At 44.2% G+C, this 16752-nt stretch overlaps 1 protein-coding gene across 2 annotated transcripts in view; it reads left to right on the plus strand.

Annotated features, from left to right (window-relative positions):
- The first annotated feature begins 202 nt into the window (after window positions 1-202).
- Window positions 203-16752, plus strand: part of PAN3 (Poly(A) specific ribonuclease subunit PAN3) — a 41159-nt gene continuing 24609 nt past the window's right edge. Inside the window, exons 1-8 of one of the 2 annotated variants that reach the window (XM_070535132.1) lie at window positions 203-562; window positions 1422-1513; window positions 1969-2094; window positions 2381-2534; window positions 4634-4788; window positions 6970-7149; window positions 8037-8094; window positions 9001-9159. In XM_070535132.1, the coding sequence (XP_070391233.1) occupies window positions 382-562; window positions 1422-1513; window positions 1969-2094; window positions 2381-2534; window positions 4634-4788; window positions 6970-7149; window positions 8037-8094; window positions 9001-9159 (1105 nt within the window). In that variant the 5' untranslated portion in view covers window positions 203-381. Of the gene's footprint in view, window positions 563-653; window positions 832-1421; window positions 1514-1968; window positions 2095-2380; window positions 2535-4633; window positions 4789-6969; window positions 7150-8036; window positions 8095-9000; window positions 9160-16752 lie in introns of those variants that run through there. The other variant, XM_070535133.1, reaches the window with a different exon arrangement.

Here is a 16752-nt window from a genome sequence, read left to right on the forward strand (position 1 = left end):
CACGGATGGCTAGTTCTGTGTGAACAATACGCGTAATCTGCTCCAATAAGTACGTTTGCATTGCAAATGCGAAAAATCCCGCCTATCAAGTGCTTCACTGCATTTTACGATCTCGACAAGCTGCAGAGCGATGGTGGCGTCACAGCGCGGCCAAGCGGCGAACGTTGGCAGTTTCGGCGTTTCAGGGTTGGTTTCGGGGTCGTAACGTCACGAAGTCACTTGACGTACCGAGATGCGCGCGCATCGCACACTGGAGCATTTGTGTATGTTTGTGTTGTGCTTTCCGTAGCCGCAACGAGCTGATGTACTACAAAAACGCGCTGATGGACCAAACGAGAGTTGGGATGAAATCCTGAAACCCGCCGTGGCTTTCTAGGGAACATGAACGGTTCTCTTGTAGGGCCGAAGAAAACCGCAATATGTCGCTACTTCGCCACCGGGGGAACTTGTTTCTACGGTTCCGAGTGTCAATTCTTGCATGGACCGTCTACCACTCCTTGCTTGAACACTGATCTGGGAATACGTGAATCGCAGCTGTCACTCATGGTGCGGACACCCGAAGGTGAGAACATCCGTTGACGCGGCGCCGTAGTTGTGCGTCATATCGACTGCTGGCAGACTGCGTGACCGAGTCAAACCCGCGTTGCGCAACGCGCAAGCTTCCCCACACTGCACCACCACCGCTGGTCGTGAACAGCTGCACGTTACAACAACAGACCGCTCGAAGTCGCCGCACTCGCGGTGACCATCGCAATTACGTGAAAAATTGCGCAGTAACGACATATTTGACTCTAAACATTTATGCATTCTGTTCTGGACTCGCAATGTCAAGTAAGTTCAGATATATGCTTTTGAAAGTCTTGCGGTCTGTCTAGGCTAAACAACCATTGTTTGTTTTTGTGCGAGCCGTAAGCTTCAGTTGCCTTTGTTTTCCGCGGGTTATGTTTTCGCGTGTCCAGAACACTAGGGATTGTCAGGTAAGGTCTGTGGGTCGTATAAAATAATCAAGAGCACGTGAAACGTCAGCTGGCCCGCAGTCGTTCGGCGTATGGTGCAATTGGCATAGGATTTGAGGGCTCGGCGCGTGGGGGTGGTGGGCTTAAAACGTATTTATTTGAAGCATAGGTTCCGGCTTGCAACCTCTGAAACTGACGTTACCGAAAGCGCGTTAACTGTTGCTGGTTGAGAAATCATATTTAGAGGGGACCTGGCTGTCAAGAGTTAGCGGACTGAAGGCCTTGAAGCGTGCACCTTTCCTCCTCTCGTCTAAAATAAAAAGACGTCCCGACGGTGTCTATCGTCCTTCGCTATTGCGTCTAAGGTATCGCTGCGTGTTAACTAATTAAAATCTTGAGACAAAAAATTAATCTTGGTACGGCCTGAGCGCATGTAACCATGTGTTAAACGGTGCGAAATTTCAGGTACCACAAGTCCCTCCTTGGACCCTGTTTTCCAAGCTTTTTCACCACCATCGAACCTCCCAGCTGAGTCCAAACTCAAAACATACATGAATGTGAGTCTGTGCTGTTGTGAAGATGCAACAGAATCTTGTACTATACTCGTAAGGAATGAAAATTGTGCTCGCTTTGGCAAGTTGATGGTACAGCGGTGGTGACCTTGAGCCGAAACCACGTTTTTTTTTTTTTATTCCCTCGAGATCTGAGATGCAAGAACTGTTCAGTATAACATTGCATAGTGATATCCCTGCAAAAAGTTATAGCTGGTGTGTTAGTTCCCATTTTCTCTTTGGGTGGGTAAAGGGGGATGGTGGAGTGACTTGCATTAATAGATTATAGATGTCTTTACCGCAATTGCAAAAATGAGGATAGTGCTTTATTACATGATGCTAAAGCTTAATATACATGTTTTCTACACAAGCACTAGCAATTGGTATAAGAGATACATAAATTGGTTTGAGATTAATCCTTATGATTTGTGCATTATTTATGAAAGCTTTTCAATTTTCAGGTATCCGCACGCACAATTTCACCATCTTCGCTGGACAAATCGAAAATATTTTCATCTTCAAACAGCATCTCACCGAATGAAATTACAAGTGCCCTATCATCATTGGCTTTGGACTCTGCTAGAAAGGTGATTTGTTTTTCTTACCCATAAATCGGTCTTCCTAGATATGTGTGCAGAAGTCTTTGCACATTGTAGTTGCAGCTTGCTGTAGGGAGCATGACTGAGCTGAAACATGAACTGTTCTCCATTCATGTTGTTTGTTTAGTGTGCAAGTGCTCTGATATTATGCTGGCACAGGGATTTGTGGATGTGCAAACCATTGATTTGTGTTGTGAGCATAACAAATATGCACAACCTTTTGCTATTCTGAGAGCTGCTGCACTTACCATTTCTTCTGTTCTCCCTCTGGCAGACTCCAAACCCCGGTGCCGCCGAATTTGTACCAATGAACAGCATGTTGGGCCCTGGCCAATTAACGCACAGCACCAGCACACCTTCGTTCTCACAGTTTTCCGGAAGTCTCAGTTTGACTCCCGGCAGCAGTCCATATAGTCGGTTAGCACCTGGTAAGTAGTATAATCACTTGCAATGCCGGTTTGCCTTGAAAGGAATACCGACTCATATTTTTGAAGTTGTAGAGAGGGGCTGCCACACACTTCTCACACATAAAAGGATGGATGACAATTAGCAAGAATGAAGGTTGCAAAACAATTGCCAGATATTTTAATTCGATACTAAAGCTGGTCTTTAAACTTCAACATTATTGTGGTATTATAACACAGAGTAAAATTTACTTATGTGTAGCAGTAAGTACGTATGACGAGTATGAAGTTGCTCATAAGAAATAAACTAGTGGAGCAAGTATTTCTTCTTGCTGCACGCACTTTTGTCAGCTGCAGTGATTGCAAAAATAGGGCAATCCATTGTATCGTGAACTTGAAAAAGGGGTACCAGCGAAGCACAAAAGGTGTGCATACAAGGAAAAGGCGTTGGACACGGATGGACACTGGACTTTCAACTGTCCATGTCTAACGCCTTTTCCTTGTGTGTGCATCTTTTTTGTTTTGCTGGTACTCCCCTTTTCAAGTTCATCATGCACCAAATGGCCTAATAGTGTGTGCTAATGCACCAATGTATTGTGACATCATGATGCATCCACCACCTTGGGTTCTGAAGCCGAAACTAATTCATAGAAACAAGTATTGCAGTACAACTATTTTAGGATACTCTGACGCTTTTCAGTGGTATTTGTAAGGTTTAGAGTGTATAGACCTTAACTAGCAAAGAAAAAGAGGGGTTGGGGGGGGTAAAGTAAAAGTAACACATTGGTTCTCCTTTGAAAGGCACTAATGGGAAATATTGAGCTGGATTTGTGAATTGCACTTCTGTGATAACAGAAACATCAATCTTACTATGAGCAGAGTCTTGGTCAGCCAGAAAAGACTCAAAACTGAAAGGCGAGCTTGACGTTCTCGCACTAGCTTTTTGCAGTCATGATTAGACAGTGTGCACTTGGGACTAGATAATAGCTTATTAACTAAAAAATGGACTGCATTGTATTCTAACAAATTAAAGACTCAACTCTTCATGTCTTCTAAAAAAAGGAAAAGCAGCCCAAACAAGTAAAAATAGTTTAAAATCCATGATGTCATATTGACATACCTGTGCTGCACCTTGGGCTCTAAACTCAAGAGGAACTTCTTTCTCTGCTAATAAGCTGTTATCTTCTGCCAGACTAGGGTAAATCAAATCCTGAAGAAAAAAATCTAAACTAACCTATTGTTGCACTTTTTGTCCCTTTAACAAACATGTAATTATATTCCTGCACAGAAGTGTTCTAATAAAAAGCTGCGAAGTTTTTCTCTCTTCCTTCAGGCACAGCAGCAACAACAAAAATATTTCAGGCTCTGCACTGACAAGCGTTAAGTTAATCTGTTTTGACCATCTGGGACTTGCTCATTATACCTTGAAATCCGTCTTACATAAGCCGTCTTACATAACATACCCGTTCAAATGAGGTTACTATCATTGGGAATATGAGCCTACAAATTCAAGTTGCTGTCTAGAGGCATGTTGTTACTGTTGTAAGGAGTGTCAGCTTTTTGGCCAGTGCACACCTGCTAACTGTAAAAATAATTGTAGAAGTCTCGCAGCAATTTAAGTTATCTGTCAACTTTTAACTTTTTAGAGAAGCATAAACCGAGCTTTTTATCTTTATGTTTGTGCATATGTTTAGTTGGATCCACCTTAACACTGTTTGAAGCCTGTTTAATTTTTGTTTATCGAATCCCTTTTCCTGTGTGCTTTTATATCGTAGCACTCTTTCATCGAGAGCGCTATGGATCTTGGTAGTTCTCTTCATTGGATGGCTTTTTCGGATATATTTACTCATATATACTGTTTTGGTGAGCATGTACCACTGCACTGATGCGGAAAATTTTATGCACAAGAACTTACTCCAACTTAAGTAATAGGTATAAAGTCGCAAAGTTTAGACATTGTATAACCCACTGATAGTAATTATGCCCGCAAGTGTGCAGCTTTCCAGTAAAAGCTTTGTGTACAAGCTTTATTATCTCTGCCACTTTCCACCAAGTTTGAAGAAGCCTTATGTCTTCTGCATTTCAACAGAATTAAAGAGCAAAAATTTTGGCCTTTGATTTAGACACACCATCTGGCCTGTCTTTGGGGAAGATGGAAAGCCCTGGCTTATCTCCTGATGGCTCCCCGCTAGTGAGTCGCCGCAGCCAGTCACCAATGTCTGTTGGAGGCTACTTGAACACACAGCGGGAGCCTTTTCCCCCAACGACAGTTTACCAGGTTTGTTGTATGCTTAAGTTTTATTAAATTTCATTGATTTAACTGTCAGCCTTGTTTGGTTTATTGCAGGTGCGGAAAGAAATGCATATATAGTTTCTAAATACGTACATCATGTCACAGTGCAAACATAGGGGTGGGGGCCAAGAGTAAGTAGATTACTATAAAGGCATGTGATACGCGAAGGTCAAACACACTACTAATAATGCACATATTTACTGAACACAACTGATTAGGCAGGTACTTGTCATAAGTGCGGAGTGGACAGAGCAGGGCCAATAAAGACAACCCTACTAAAGCTATCTAAAAAGGTTGGCATCTGTGTAGTGTTTATAGTTGCTTCAGGCTGGAGGTTCTGCCCTCTAGTGAGTCAAATTAATCGGCTAGATTTGAAGGAATTATTTTCACTGCTTAAAGGGACACTGAAGTGAAAAATGATTTCTTCTGCATCAGTAAATTACCGTTCTACAACACCAAAAACGCCACTCTTACAACGATAAGACGTTTGGTAAGCCAGAAAAAGTGCAAAAATGAAATACGGGTGGCGACGCCTACTTAGGTTCCTGCACCTGGGGGCTGTGACGTCTTGGATTTTGTTGGCATCTTCTAGGGCCTACTAGTTATAAACATGGCAAGTTTCGGGAACCTTTATTCAGCCAATGCGGCCCAAATCCAAAAACATACTTTAGAATCCCTGACGTCATGCTGACGTACCGGCGCTGGGGTTTCGGCGTGAAATTAAAATACTGATACTTGGAACTTCATTTTCTCATCTAATAATCAAACTATCTTTTTGAAATGACTGCCTCTCAAACAATGCTGCATTAGTCTAAACTGATTTATTGTTTCGCTTTAGTGTCCCTTTAAGCTATGGTTGTGAAAAACTACCCAAGTGCTATTCCCCCCCCCCCTCCCTTCTTAGTTTGGGATGTCAGTGCATCTTATTTATGCCCGTAAAGCAAAGCACTCCACTTTGAATCGGGAGTGAATGGTACACAATATAAAATTTAGTGAGTGATCCATTTTTGTGTGGCTTAGAAAAATGGCTCAGAAGCTTTACTGCTGGGAACTTTTTGTTGTAGACGACGCTAAATATGAAAGAAGTTCACATTGATGATTTGTCCTCAGCCTGCTGCAGTCAGAGTTGACCCGAGTTTACATTAATTTCTAGGGTCTAAGAATTTTTATATAAAATGTCAGAACAGGGAATTATCTGAGGTTTAGTAGGTGCGGCATCTCGCCTATGGTACTAGTCAATTTTTATATGTTCGAGATAACCATTTGTACAACCTGTGAATAAAGGTGGTCAATTCTGCAGCGTTTTAGCTCTCCTTGCTCCGCTGCCTATTTTGTTGTTAAAGGTATTGCCAAATTTTGCAATGGAAGTGCAAATTGATCAATGTTTATTTGTGCATAGATGTAGAAAAACAGAGATGAATGATAGAGATGCACTGTAACAGTAAAGGATAGGTGGTGGGAAAGTAAAACGCACATTTGGGGGCTCATGAGAGCAAAAACAATGTGCTAGGACTATTCTCAATCCATCACTTTTGGTGCTAGCTGATCTTTTGTGTGACATGACATTCTATGCGATGTCACACTGGAAGTGGGAGGGGCATACTGTCGGTGCATCTGAAAATTATGTGACAAAAGTAATGCTTGTGGAAGGTGTGCCATTTTCCCTGTGGCAGCCACATCTACTGGATTAGGCTATCAGTCCACATTTAAATGGTACCTCTGAAAGCAGTGTTGAGGATATTGCTCCCACACAGGCCTATTCTGTGGGCCCTTATGCTAGATTGCCTTATTGGGAATACTGTCTGGGGCGTTCTATTGCTGAGCACAAGTTGATGGATTTGGTTTCTGGTCGGCACCGGCCACATTCCTATCTGGGCAGAATCCAAGAATGCACTTGAACATAGTTAGGTGCATGTTAAAGAACCCGAGGTGGTAGAAATGAATCTGGAGCCCTCCCTTACTATGCTGTTTCCCATAGCTTATGTGTTTTTGAGACATTTCAGCTCCACCATTTGATTTGATGATTGAATTCAGGCCCTCTCAGGTGTGCCCATGCATATAATTTTTTATAATTTGTGTGTTTTCTCACCACCTTGCTTGGACTTGTGAAGTGGCTGCACTGTGTCGTATGCCAAACAAACAGATAAGCCTAAGCTCTCGCTGCAGGAGTTTCTGGGCGGCACCACCTACTTCTACCAACACGAAGAAGCCGGAAACTCAACGGAGGAAGGCCAGGCCGTCCTGCTTCCCGAATATCAGATGTATCCTGGAAACCCAACACACATCGAGTTCATGAAGCCCAAAGCCAACGCACCTTCCTTCTTTCTTCCAGATGAGCTAAGAATGGTATGCTATATCTCGGTGCTATTTGTTTATAGCCTTCTATGCAGACTTCTGCGCCTCTTGGTTTCCCAAAAAACTGCCATCATGTATGGAGGTGCCACTTACATAGGGTGGGACTTGTGATATTTTGGGCAGAGTAATGGCAAACATTGCAAGGCACTCGGACCACTTGTGGTTAGGGGTGAAAGGTAGAAGTTGGCTGTACTCTAGAAACCACAGTGGTTAGGTGTGGCGGTAGCAGCTGACTTTGTTATTAACAGCAACTATACACAAAAGATTCATATTGCTTTCTTTTTTTTACCATCTTATTGTTAATGCGCATGCTTCTTTTTTTTTTTTTTGTCGGCAGCGGTCATCAAAAATGTGCTGGATGTACCCTGCATTTGTTGCGTTGGAGCCATAGTTTCAATGTCGGCTGCTTCTCATTGCTTTGCCGAGGGTCTGGCAGGCACAGAATATACAGTTGCCTATAGCATGTCTTTTGTTTCTTTTTGCTTTGTGTTCCAGCATTTTCTGTTGAGACACTTGAACTGTTCTAGGGGCAGAGGGAACAAACTACTTCCTGCCTCATATATTATGTATTTCCGTGTTGCTGCCTGTTTTTTGCAATTCATTGGAAATTGTTAGTGATGGCAAAAGACTGCAGAGTTTGTGATTGTTCTGGACATGTAAGCCTATTGAGGCAGCGAAATTTCAGTAGTTAGCTTCAGTAGTGGAGAGAATGAGCCTTTTAAAAATTTTTCCCCTGCAACCTCTTGTGATTCTGAGTTCTTTTAACTATAGGCTTTGAAGTTACTGTTTCTAGCAGCATGATTTTCTCATGCCATCAATTCCTCTTAGTTGCTTTTTACAACTTTTCTTTTATGTGTGGTTCTTATGCCTTGTTGCAGGATATCTTGCATCGTCAGAGTTTAAGCCTTGCTCAAAGAAACCCAGAAGTAAACACTGGTACGTAGATATTTCCTCACTGTCATTCTAACTTTATCATTTTTCCTCCTCTCATTTGAACATTGTAGCTCTATGGTGTCCTGGAGCTGAGCAAGAAGTCCTGGGTTCGATTCCCAGCTGCTTTGGACCGATTCTGAAGGGACTGGAATGCAAAATTTCCTGTGTACTGAGATTTAGGTGCATGTTAAAGAATTCAGGGTAGGAAACATTAATCTGGAGCTCTACGCTATGGTGTCCTTCATAGCTTGCATGTTGCTTTGTAGCATTAAGCCCAATAATTTAATTTGAAAATTGTTGTAGTTCAACGCCATATGGGCCCTGCAGCAATTACTCACGTTTTGCAATTGTTTGGGTTCATAATTACAGCACTGTTACGGAAAAGGTTATTGGGTTATTGTCTAGGCTATTAACACGTGCCATGAGAGTTGGCTTTAGTTGATATGTTGTGCTTGCTTTTCTGTTAATGACTGCAGTTCATATTGTTTCCCCTCACATTCCTGAGGATTGCCTTTTGCCCCACACAGAAAACCTAGGCACTGTTAGTCTGCGCCTCTGCTTGCATCAAGGTGCTAGTTTAAAGCATTAAAACTTAAGCCTGGTGCCATATTTTGTAATTATCTGGTCATCATCTTGGACATCGCCTCCTTGTGTCTGGGATCAGCCAGCCCTGTATGATGGATAAAAAGAGGATAGAAGTTGAAATTGATTATCACAAAACATAATCTCTGTTCTGCTGGGAGATTTCCTGAATTCTTGAGTGGCTCTGGTTATATATGGTAAAGGTAGCTGGTTTAACCAAAGCGAGCGCATTGCACATGTGCAGAGATCAAGTGGTCTCATTCATAAAATGCAGCTGTCCTTGGCCAAGTGTCTAGTTTTCACACTCTCGCTTTCTGCCACTTTCAGACCTGCCAACAGAAGTGGACAACTATCATAACATTTGCCCCCTGGAACCAAGTTCCTCGAATGGACCGCCAAAGTCCAGCACTTTTGGATATGTGACATCAGTCTACAAGGCAACAAACATCAAGACTGGCTGCTGCTACTGCTTGAGGAGGGTGCATGGTGGGTTTATTGCCCATTGTAAAACATTTTTAGCATTGACAGTTACATTTAAAGTATATTATTCTTGACATTGCACAGGCTTTAAAGTAAGGCTTAAAATATATTTGCCCGGATTGATTTGTCTCAGTAATTGAACTAAGGAGGTTCAGAGGCTCAAGTTGCTGAGTGCATACGAACTTTGTTTTTTGTATGTAGATGTAATAAAATGCCTTTGTTACATCTGTTATTCCTTATAGGCATATATTAGTTAAGTGCTGATATCGGCATTAAGTATTTTAAATATCTGTGTTTGATATGCTGAGGTTCAATTGTAGTACCAGTTTCCTCACCACACCATGAGTGTTGAAGAATAGGTAGTCGAGTACCATTGCAGATAACAACAGTAGTGCTTTCGTGTAAAGGCTTGAGCTGTGTTAGTGGCAAAACCCTGAGTCTCCAGGTGTGGTTGTTTGAGCCAGTGCTGTTAACGGGGCTCTCTGAATTTTAATTTACAAATTATTAGGCATATTGGGTGTTTCCATGAAGACTCAATTCTTAAGAACAGTGCAGTAAAAGTGCTTGTGTTTAATACACATTCTTCATGCTGGCAGCATGGTTGACCTCTGTTTAAGTTGACAAGGGATGAAGATTTGGTACATGCATTGACTAATTTCGTTTGTCTAACTACAGCATGACAGTACAGTCGCCGACCGTTTATTTGGACCTCACGGGGACTGCGAAAATGTCCGAATAAACAGGTGTCCGAAAAAGCAGATTAAGAAAAAAAAAAAGAAATCCTTTATTTCCACGCACTTATTCGGGCTCGGCAGTAGGCTTGGAAAAAATCGTGAATGCGCCGTTGCACACTGTTTCGTATACGCACAATCAGATAAGCCTGAATCTCGGAGAGGGTCGTACGGTCACTATTAGCGGCTGAAAGCAGTCACTGCTTGTACACGCTCCGCATGCGACGGCAGCGTAGCACATGGTGCGTCATCTCCAGCGGTGCAGCAGAAACCTGACGAATGATCTTGCCGTCGTCGAGTTCTGCGATGTCAATACAGCAGTGTCAGCACCTATGAAACTGTCAAATGAGACGCTATCCGGAATCGCAATGCAACCACTGCGCAGATCTCGGCAGAACATTTTCCGCGTCAGTAGGGACCACATCGGAAAGCGACAAGTCCTTAGGCCTCCCGGCACCCGCTTGCCGGCATTCCCCAGCGCAGTCTGCGCGGGCACTGTCGGCGCCATTAGACCTTTGACGCGATGTTTACGGATGCCACGTTGGCTCACTGAAACCTCGACACAGCACACAAAGCAAACACCATCGTGCCGACACCAGTCGCACAAACGAAAAACGCGGCCTGGCAGCGTCAGCGAAGAAACAAATCAGCTGCTGGATTGTCTTGACATGGCTTACTAAGCTGAAACCGGAACTGCTGCAGAGCCGCTCTATCTCTATCTCTAGCCGCTCTAACCAGGCAGAAACGATGATGATGAGCGGGGATTTCCAGTAGCGCCACTTCGTGGGGCAGCAAGGAAGCTCCGTTCAAAACAAAAATGGCGTTCAGCAAGTCGAACGTCGAACCATGCACCGGTCAGAGTCAGTGCATGGTGCTCTCGACCGAGTTGGCTCAAGGAGTGTCCGAAAAATCAGACGAGAGGTTGCAAAGTGTCCGAACTTTCGGTAGTTGTTATACATTATGGTCTATGGGAAGAATGGCGGTGCCGCGAGGCTGACCGAATAATCGGGCATGTCCGAATTTTCGGAGTCCGGAAAATCGGTCGGCGACTGTAGTTAAAACAGCGGCTGAACAGGCCACATGCAAGCGTGTGTGTGTGTGTGTGTGTGTGTGTGTGTGTGCGTGTGTGTGCGCGTGTAGCAATGCATTTACAAGCTTTATTTATTTATTAATCTATTTAAATTACTCTACAGGCCTCAGCGGAAGTATTGAGTAAGAGGAGCCAGTACATAAAGTATCGGTTTGACATAAAAAAAACAGCAAAACATAAATACACAACACTGGCGAAAGTTGTACACCTCTCAAAGTGCGAATAGTAATAATTGCATTAACTCTTTCAGTGGTGTGACTGACGTACCGGTACATTCTCCATTGTCTCCAGTGGAATGTGCGCAGTTACGCGAAGTTGGCGAGCTCCGAGGTAGTTCCGCCATGTGTTGTATACCGTATTTACTCGCATAATGATCGCACTCGCGTAATGATCGCACCCCTGAATTTTGTCGTCAAAATTCGATTTTTTTTATTTCCCGTGTAATGATCGCACCCCGAACTTGCCGCAGCGATATGTGGTGTTCCAAGTCTAGCTAACAATGATCGCGCTTACCATCTGTCGAATGCTACGCGAACGACTCGCCTGCACGCACCAAACATTCTTAAGTGGATGCCTCATTTCATTACTTTCATCACTTTACGCACTTCCATGACAAAAAGAGGTACAGTTGAACCTCACTACAACGAAACTGACGGGGCGCGCGAAAAATTTCGTTAAAGCGAAATTTCGTTGAGGCGAAAACAGGCCAAAAACACTGTCAGGTTGGACCACATAGTCCCAAAACATCATTTATTTCCAAAGAAGTCGGTCAGCTTCTTCTGCTTCTTTTTTTTTGCCACGAGTGCAGTGGCGCGGCTTTCGCACTCGGTGAACAGTTGCATCGCGACGTCGTCATCGTGAGCACCGAAAAATCTGCGGATCACATCAAAAGCATCCATCACTTTTATTGCAGGTGGTGGCGCTAAGTCCTCCGCGTCGCTGTCATCATCCGATGATGCGTCGTTGTGGCGAACGCCCTCAATTATAGCTTCGTCACTCAGCTCCTCGTGAGCTAGCACTTCACTGTCAACAGCGATGTAGTCGCCGATGTGAACATCGGCCGGCACATCTCCGGAGTCCTGAAGGGCTGCCCATGCCGCATTGGCCTCTGTGGAGGGTGGAGCAATTGTACTGCAGCCTTCCTCGTCCGACGTGGAGTTCGCTGCCAGTTGAGCATCGGAGTGAAAGCCGGCGTGCACAAAACAGTTGTAGATGATACTGCGACTGGTTGCCGTCCACGCTGCTGAGACCGTCTGTACAGCCATGTACAAATCCACTTCGATTGCCCGACCGGTGTCGATGTTTAACACCAGCCGCTGAATCAGTCGCTGTCGATAAGCGCTTTTAACGCTATTGATGATACCGTGATCCAGCGGCTGGATTAAAGCCGTGCAATTCGGCGGGAAGAATCTTACTTCCACGCTTTGAAGCTGAACGTCTTCAACGTTATGCGCTGAGCAATTGTCGATGAGCAAACAAACCTTACGTTTCTTTGCCGTCATGTCACGGTCGAAAGCGGTTAGCCACTCTTTGAAAACGGCCCGTGTCATCCAAGACTTCTTATTGGCAACATATTTGACGGGCAGGCTCTTGCCACCTTTGAAGCACCGCGGCTTCGCACTTTTGCCTATCACCAGTGGGCAGCGCTTGTCAGACCCGTCCATGTTGCAGCACAGGAGCACAGTCACACGCTTTTTGCTATGCTTCCCTCCGCTGCATGGCTGGCCCTTCATGTGAAGCGTCTTGGAGGGGAGGAGCTCGAAGAAAAGTCCCGTTTCATCGGCATTGTATATGTCTGATGTGGCATATTTCTCCATTAATTCCGGCACAGTAGCTGATGCCCAAGCAGATGCAGCGTCGGCGTCTGATGAGGCCGACTCCCCACACAGCACTTTAGCGACGATTTCATGCCTGGCCTTAAAACGGGTCAGCCACCCTGAGCTGGCTTTGAAATCATTGATGCCCAGCATACAGGCATAGCCAAGTGCCTTTTGCTGCAACATGTTTCCGCTGACCGGCATCTTCTTTGCGCGCACGTCGAGGAACCACGTGTACAGAGCCTTCTCAAGGTCCTCATGAGCCGCTTGCGTCAGCTTTTTCCGCTTCGCGGATGTCCCCGAAGAAAGAGCTTGCGCTATCGCGTCTTTCGACTTCAAGATCGTTGACAGCGTGCTCTGTGAGATGCCGAAGTCCGCTGCAACATCTCCCTTTTTCCTGCCACTGGATGCCGCGCTGATAATCCGTGCCTTCTCTTCAAGCGAGAGGAACTTCCGCTTTCTAGATGAAGTCGCCATGCTCGCATTCATTACAGCGCACTAGCAGCACAAGCACGAGTGAAAAAAACTAGGGCAAACGCGCTGCTGTTGCCAGGCTGCTGCGTCCTTTGGCAACGGATTGGTTGCGGCTCTGAATTGGATTGGAAGAAAACGGGAGCTTGCCCCCGCGCCTTGTCGCAAGGCAGCCAGCCCGATAGTCATCAACACCAAGCTATGGCGGTGATCATGTGCGTTTCAGTGAGTGGATTAGTTTGGTCCAGCGAATGTTTAGCGAAACAAAGCAGCGTGGGCCTATGGAAGTACATAGATGGGCGGCGATATGCTTGTTTTATTGTAAGATATATTTTTAAATCGAGCTTCGCATAGCAAAAATTTCGTTGAAGCGGAAACGCGCCCCAAAAATGGTTCGTTGTGATGAGAAATTTGTTCCATTACTTTGTATAGCGAGCTGACGGGGAATTGGAAATATTTCGTTGAAGCGAAAATTTCGTTGAAGCGACGTTCGTTGTAGCGGGGTTCGACTGTACCACCAAACTTGCCTTTATTATGGGTAGGCTTTATAATCGTTGTGGTCAACAAAAACAAAAGATGCGCCTTTCGATTCTTTTCATCTGCACTCGTGAGCACGCAACAAATCGCGCGCGGCAATGATAGTAGCCACGTTTACACGGATACGTTAAAAGTGTACCCTATTTATACGCCGACGCTTGTAACACGGCTAAGATATTCGCCCACCCTTAGCGGAAACGTGCCGTGTTAGGAGAGTAGTGAAACCGGTGCCGCAGTTTCCGCAGCACACCGGCCATGCATTTCTGTCACTGGCAGCTAAGTGCGCCCATCTGTTTCTGTCCCCTCAAAGTGGACATGGCTACGTTATTGCCGCAAACTTGCCGATATTAACGATATTATTCATCACTGATACGGAAGAAACTGTTTGAATGCACGTAATGTACTCACGAGAAGAAAAAAAAATCGCGTTTGGCGCGTTCGGCTTGCTCCGCCGGCCGCCATTTTTGTTTTGGTGTCCCGCACCCGCATCCCGCAGCAAACGCGGGACGAAAAAAAAAAATTTTTTTTTCGTGGGAAATTTAACCCGCGTAATGATCGCACCCCTGAATTTGCGTCAATTTTTCTGGCGAAAAAAGTGCGATCATTATGCGAGTAAATACGGTATTTCTAGAAGCATATTTTCCCATCTCTCTCAATTTACTCAGCCTTGTTTTTTGTTAGCGGACTGCGGAACGTGCCGCCCCATTGTGGGTGTGATTGCGCTACATGGAGTGTGCATCCGCTGATCGGAGGGGTGGCTTTCGGACTTAGTGCACTGCCACCGCGGCGCTTCTTCATTTAAATATTCTCACCATAGTGCAAGAACCGCTCTTGCGTAATTGTGCCATCTGTCTTACGTTTATAGAGCCTTTTTTTTTTTTCATCGTGACACTATTGCAGAAGCATTCACATCAGAACAAAACTAGGTAGGGGATAGAAAACGAGGATAGGAATGCGTGAACCATACCAAGAGTGCATTTGCTATTATCCATGTCATTTTATTACTGTTTTGAATAACCGAAAGTAAACTGTTGTTTTTGTTTTATAATATCCGAGATAAAAGCCTGACACTGAAAGGGTTAAAGGCATTCTATCAAGCATGCATATTCAAAGAAAGAAAGAAAGATAGATAATGGCTGTCGCTCGTTTGCAGAGGGAAAAATTATCAGAGAAAAAACAAACTAGATACAAGAAAAAAAAACCCAAAGAAACACATCATATGCAATAAAATGAGACGGCTGGTGTATATGGTTCTGAAAAGAAAGTCTAACATCGTAGTCGACATTTTTTCGCGTTCGCTGCAGCACTGCTGAGTAACTTCTCTTTCGCATTCCCAATGCCACACACTGAGTGACCGGTAGATCCCTCTCACGTGAGAGTGCCGATTTCTTCGTGCCAAGTTCGCTTGCATGAATGATGTCCAATTTTTCTTCTACGTTGAGCACCCGGTTTTTGTCTGAGCTTTGGCATTACACGAGTCCTAGCTTGCACGACGCCACAACCATGACCTACTGGAACTCCAGACCTGCACAGATAGCAGACTTCTATGGGAGTCGCCTGCGCCGACTCACTTTCAACCGTTCGCTGTTGGTGTTGCTTTTATGAGCTGTTCGTCTGCTACTCTACGGTTGACTGGGGCGGCGTTGTAATGAGAACGGTGGCTTGATGTGGGCTCCAGATAGCAGATGTACATTCCAGTTTTGCTTGAACAAGCAATTTGTATGCAAGCAATTTTACATTTGGTGGAGCCTGATGGAAGTTACTCTTTAAAAAGCCTAGTGTCTTATTAGCAGAAGATATAATTTTATATATAAGAAACGCTTCTGAAGGACTTGTGTGCAGTCGACATATGTGAAAGGGCTTGTTGCAAGGAAACACTATTTGTCGTACCATAAAAGATAAAAATGCTGCATAACTAGGTTGCTAAAAACAGTAAATGACACACTATACAAGCAAAACTCCCGAGAGGTTTCGTGTAGCTTCTGCCGTGAAACCATTGAATTTAATTATGTGGTTTTACGTGATAAAACCACAATCCGATTATGAGGCAGGCCACTGCGCAGGACTCTGGAATAATTTGTACCACCTGGGGTTCTTTAGCGTGCACCTAAATCTAAGTCCATGGATGTTTTCGTATTTCGCTCCCATCAAAATGCAGCCGCCGTGGCTGTCATTCGATCCCGTGACCTTGTGTTTAGCAGCCCAACACCTTGGCCACTAAGCAACCATGACAGGTTCCGCCGTGAAACCAAAAACAAAACTAACATTATCCGAAAACGAGCCTTGCATAGCTCTTGCCTCTGTTCGGTTCCCTGTCTCCTTTGTCAATTTTACGCTTCAACTCTACTTTTTCATTATCTGTTTTGTTTCGGCATTCCTTTGAAAACTTTTATTGTTTCACTTCTGATAGTATTCAAGGCTTTGTTTAGCTGACACAGAACAGTAACAAGACTTTACCAGATGGTTGTTGCGACATATTTAGTTTCAAATATTTAAAAATACCGAATAGTTCTTTTTCATATATGAATAGTTACTGTGTAATCTATTTATATTCGAAACTTCGAATGTTTGCCCACCCATAGTTTCAATATTACTGTTTTAGGCAAACTTTGTTTCATTCAGGAAAGAAAAAAAAAAGGTGAAAAAAGTAGTTTAAGAAGGAGCAGTGTAGTTGCTGTCTCTTTAGTCTCATCTCCTGTACTGTTACTATTTCATAAAGCCATGAATCAGCTTGTCCAGTTACTTAGTCATGAGTTGATTTCTTATAGGAAGGTATATCGCATTTATAGTTGTCTGAGCTTGAAGTTGCGTGTTTGACTCTCAGCCATGGCGGCTGCTTATCAGCAAGGGAAGAATGCACAAATGCTTACATGCTGAGCTTTCGGTGCATGGTAAAGAACACCCAGGTAATCAAAATTAACTCGCAGGCCCCAGACTGTGGCATCTCTCCTGA

The sequence above is a fragment of the Dermacentor albipictus genome, chromosome 3 (genome assembly GCF_038994185.2).
Source record: "Dermacentor albipictus isolate Rhodes 1998 colony chromosome 3, USDA_Dalb.pri_finalv2, whole genome shotgun sequence".
In the NCBI taxonomy this organism is placed as follows: Eukaryota; Metazoa; Arthropoda; class Arachnida; order Ixodida; family Ixodidae; genus Dermacentor; species Dermacentor albipictus.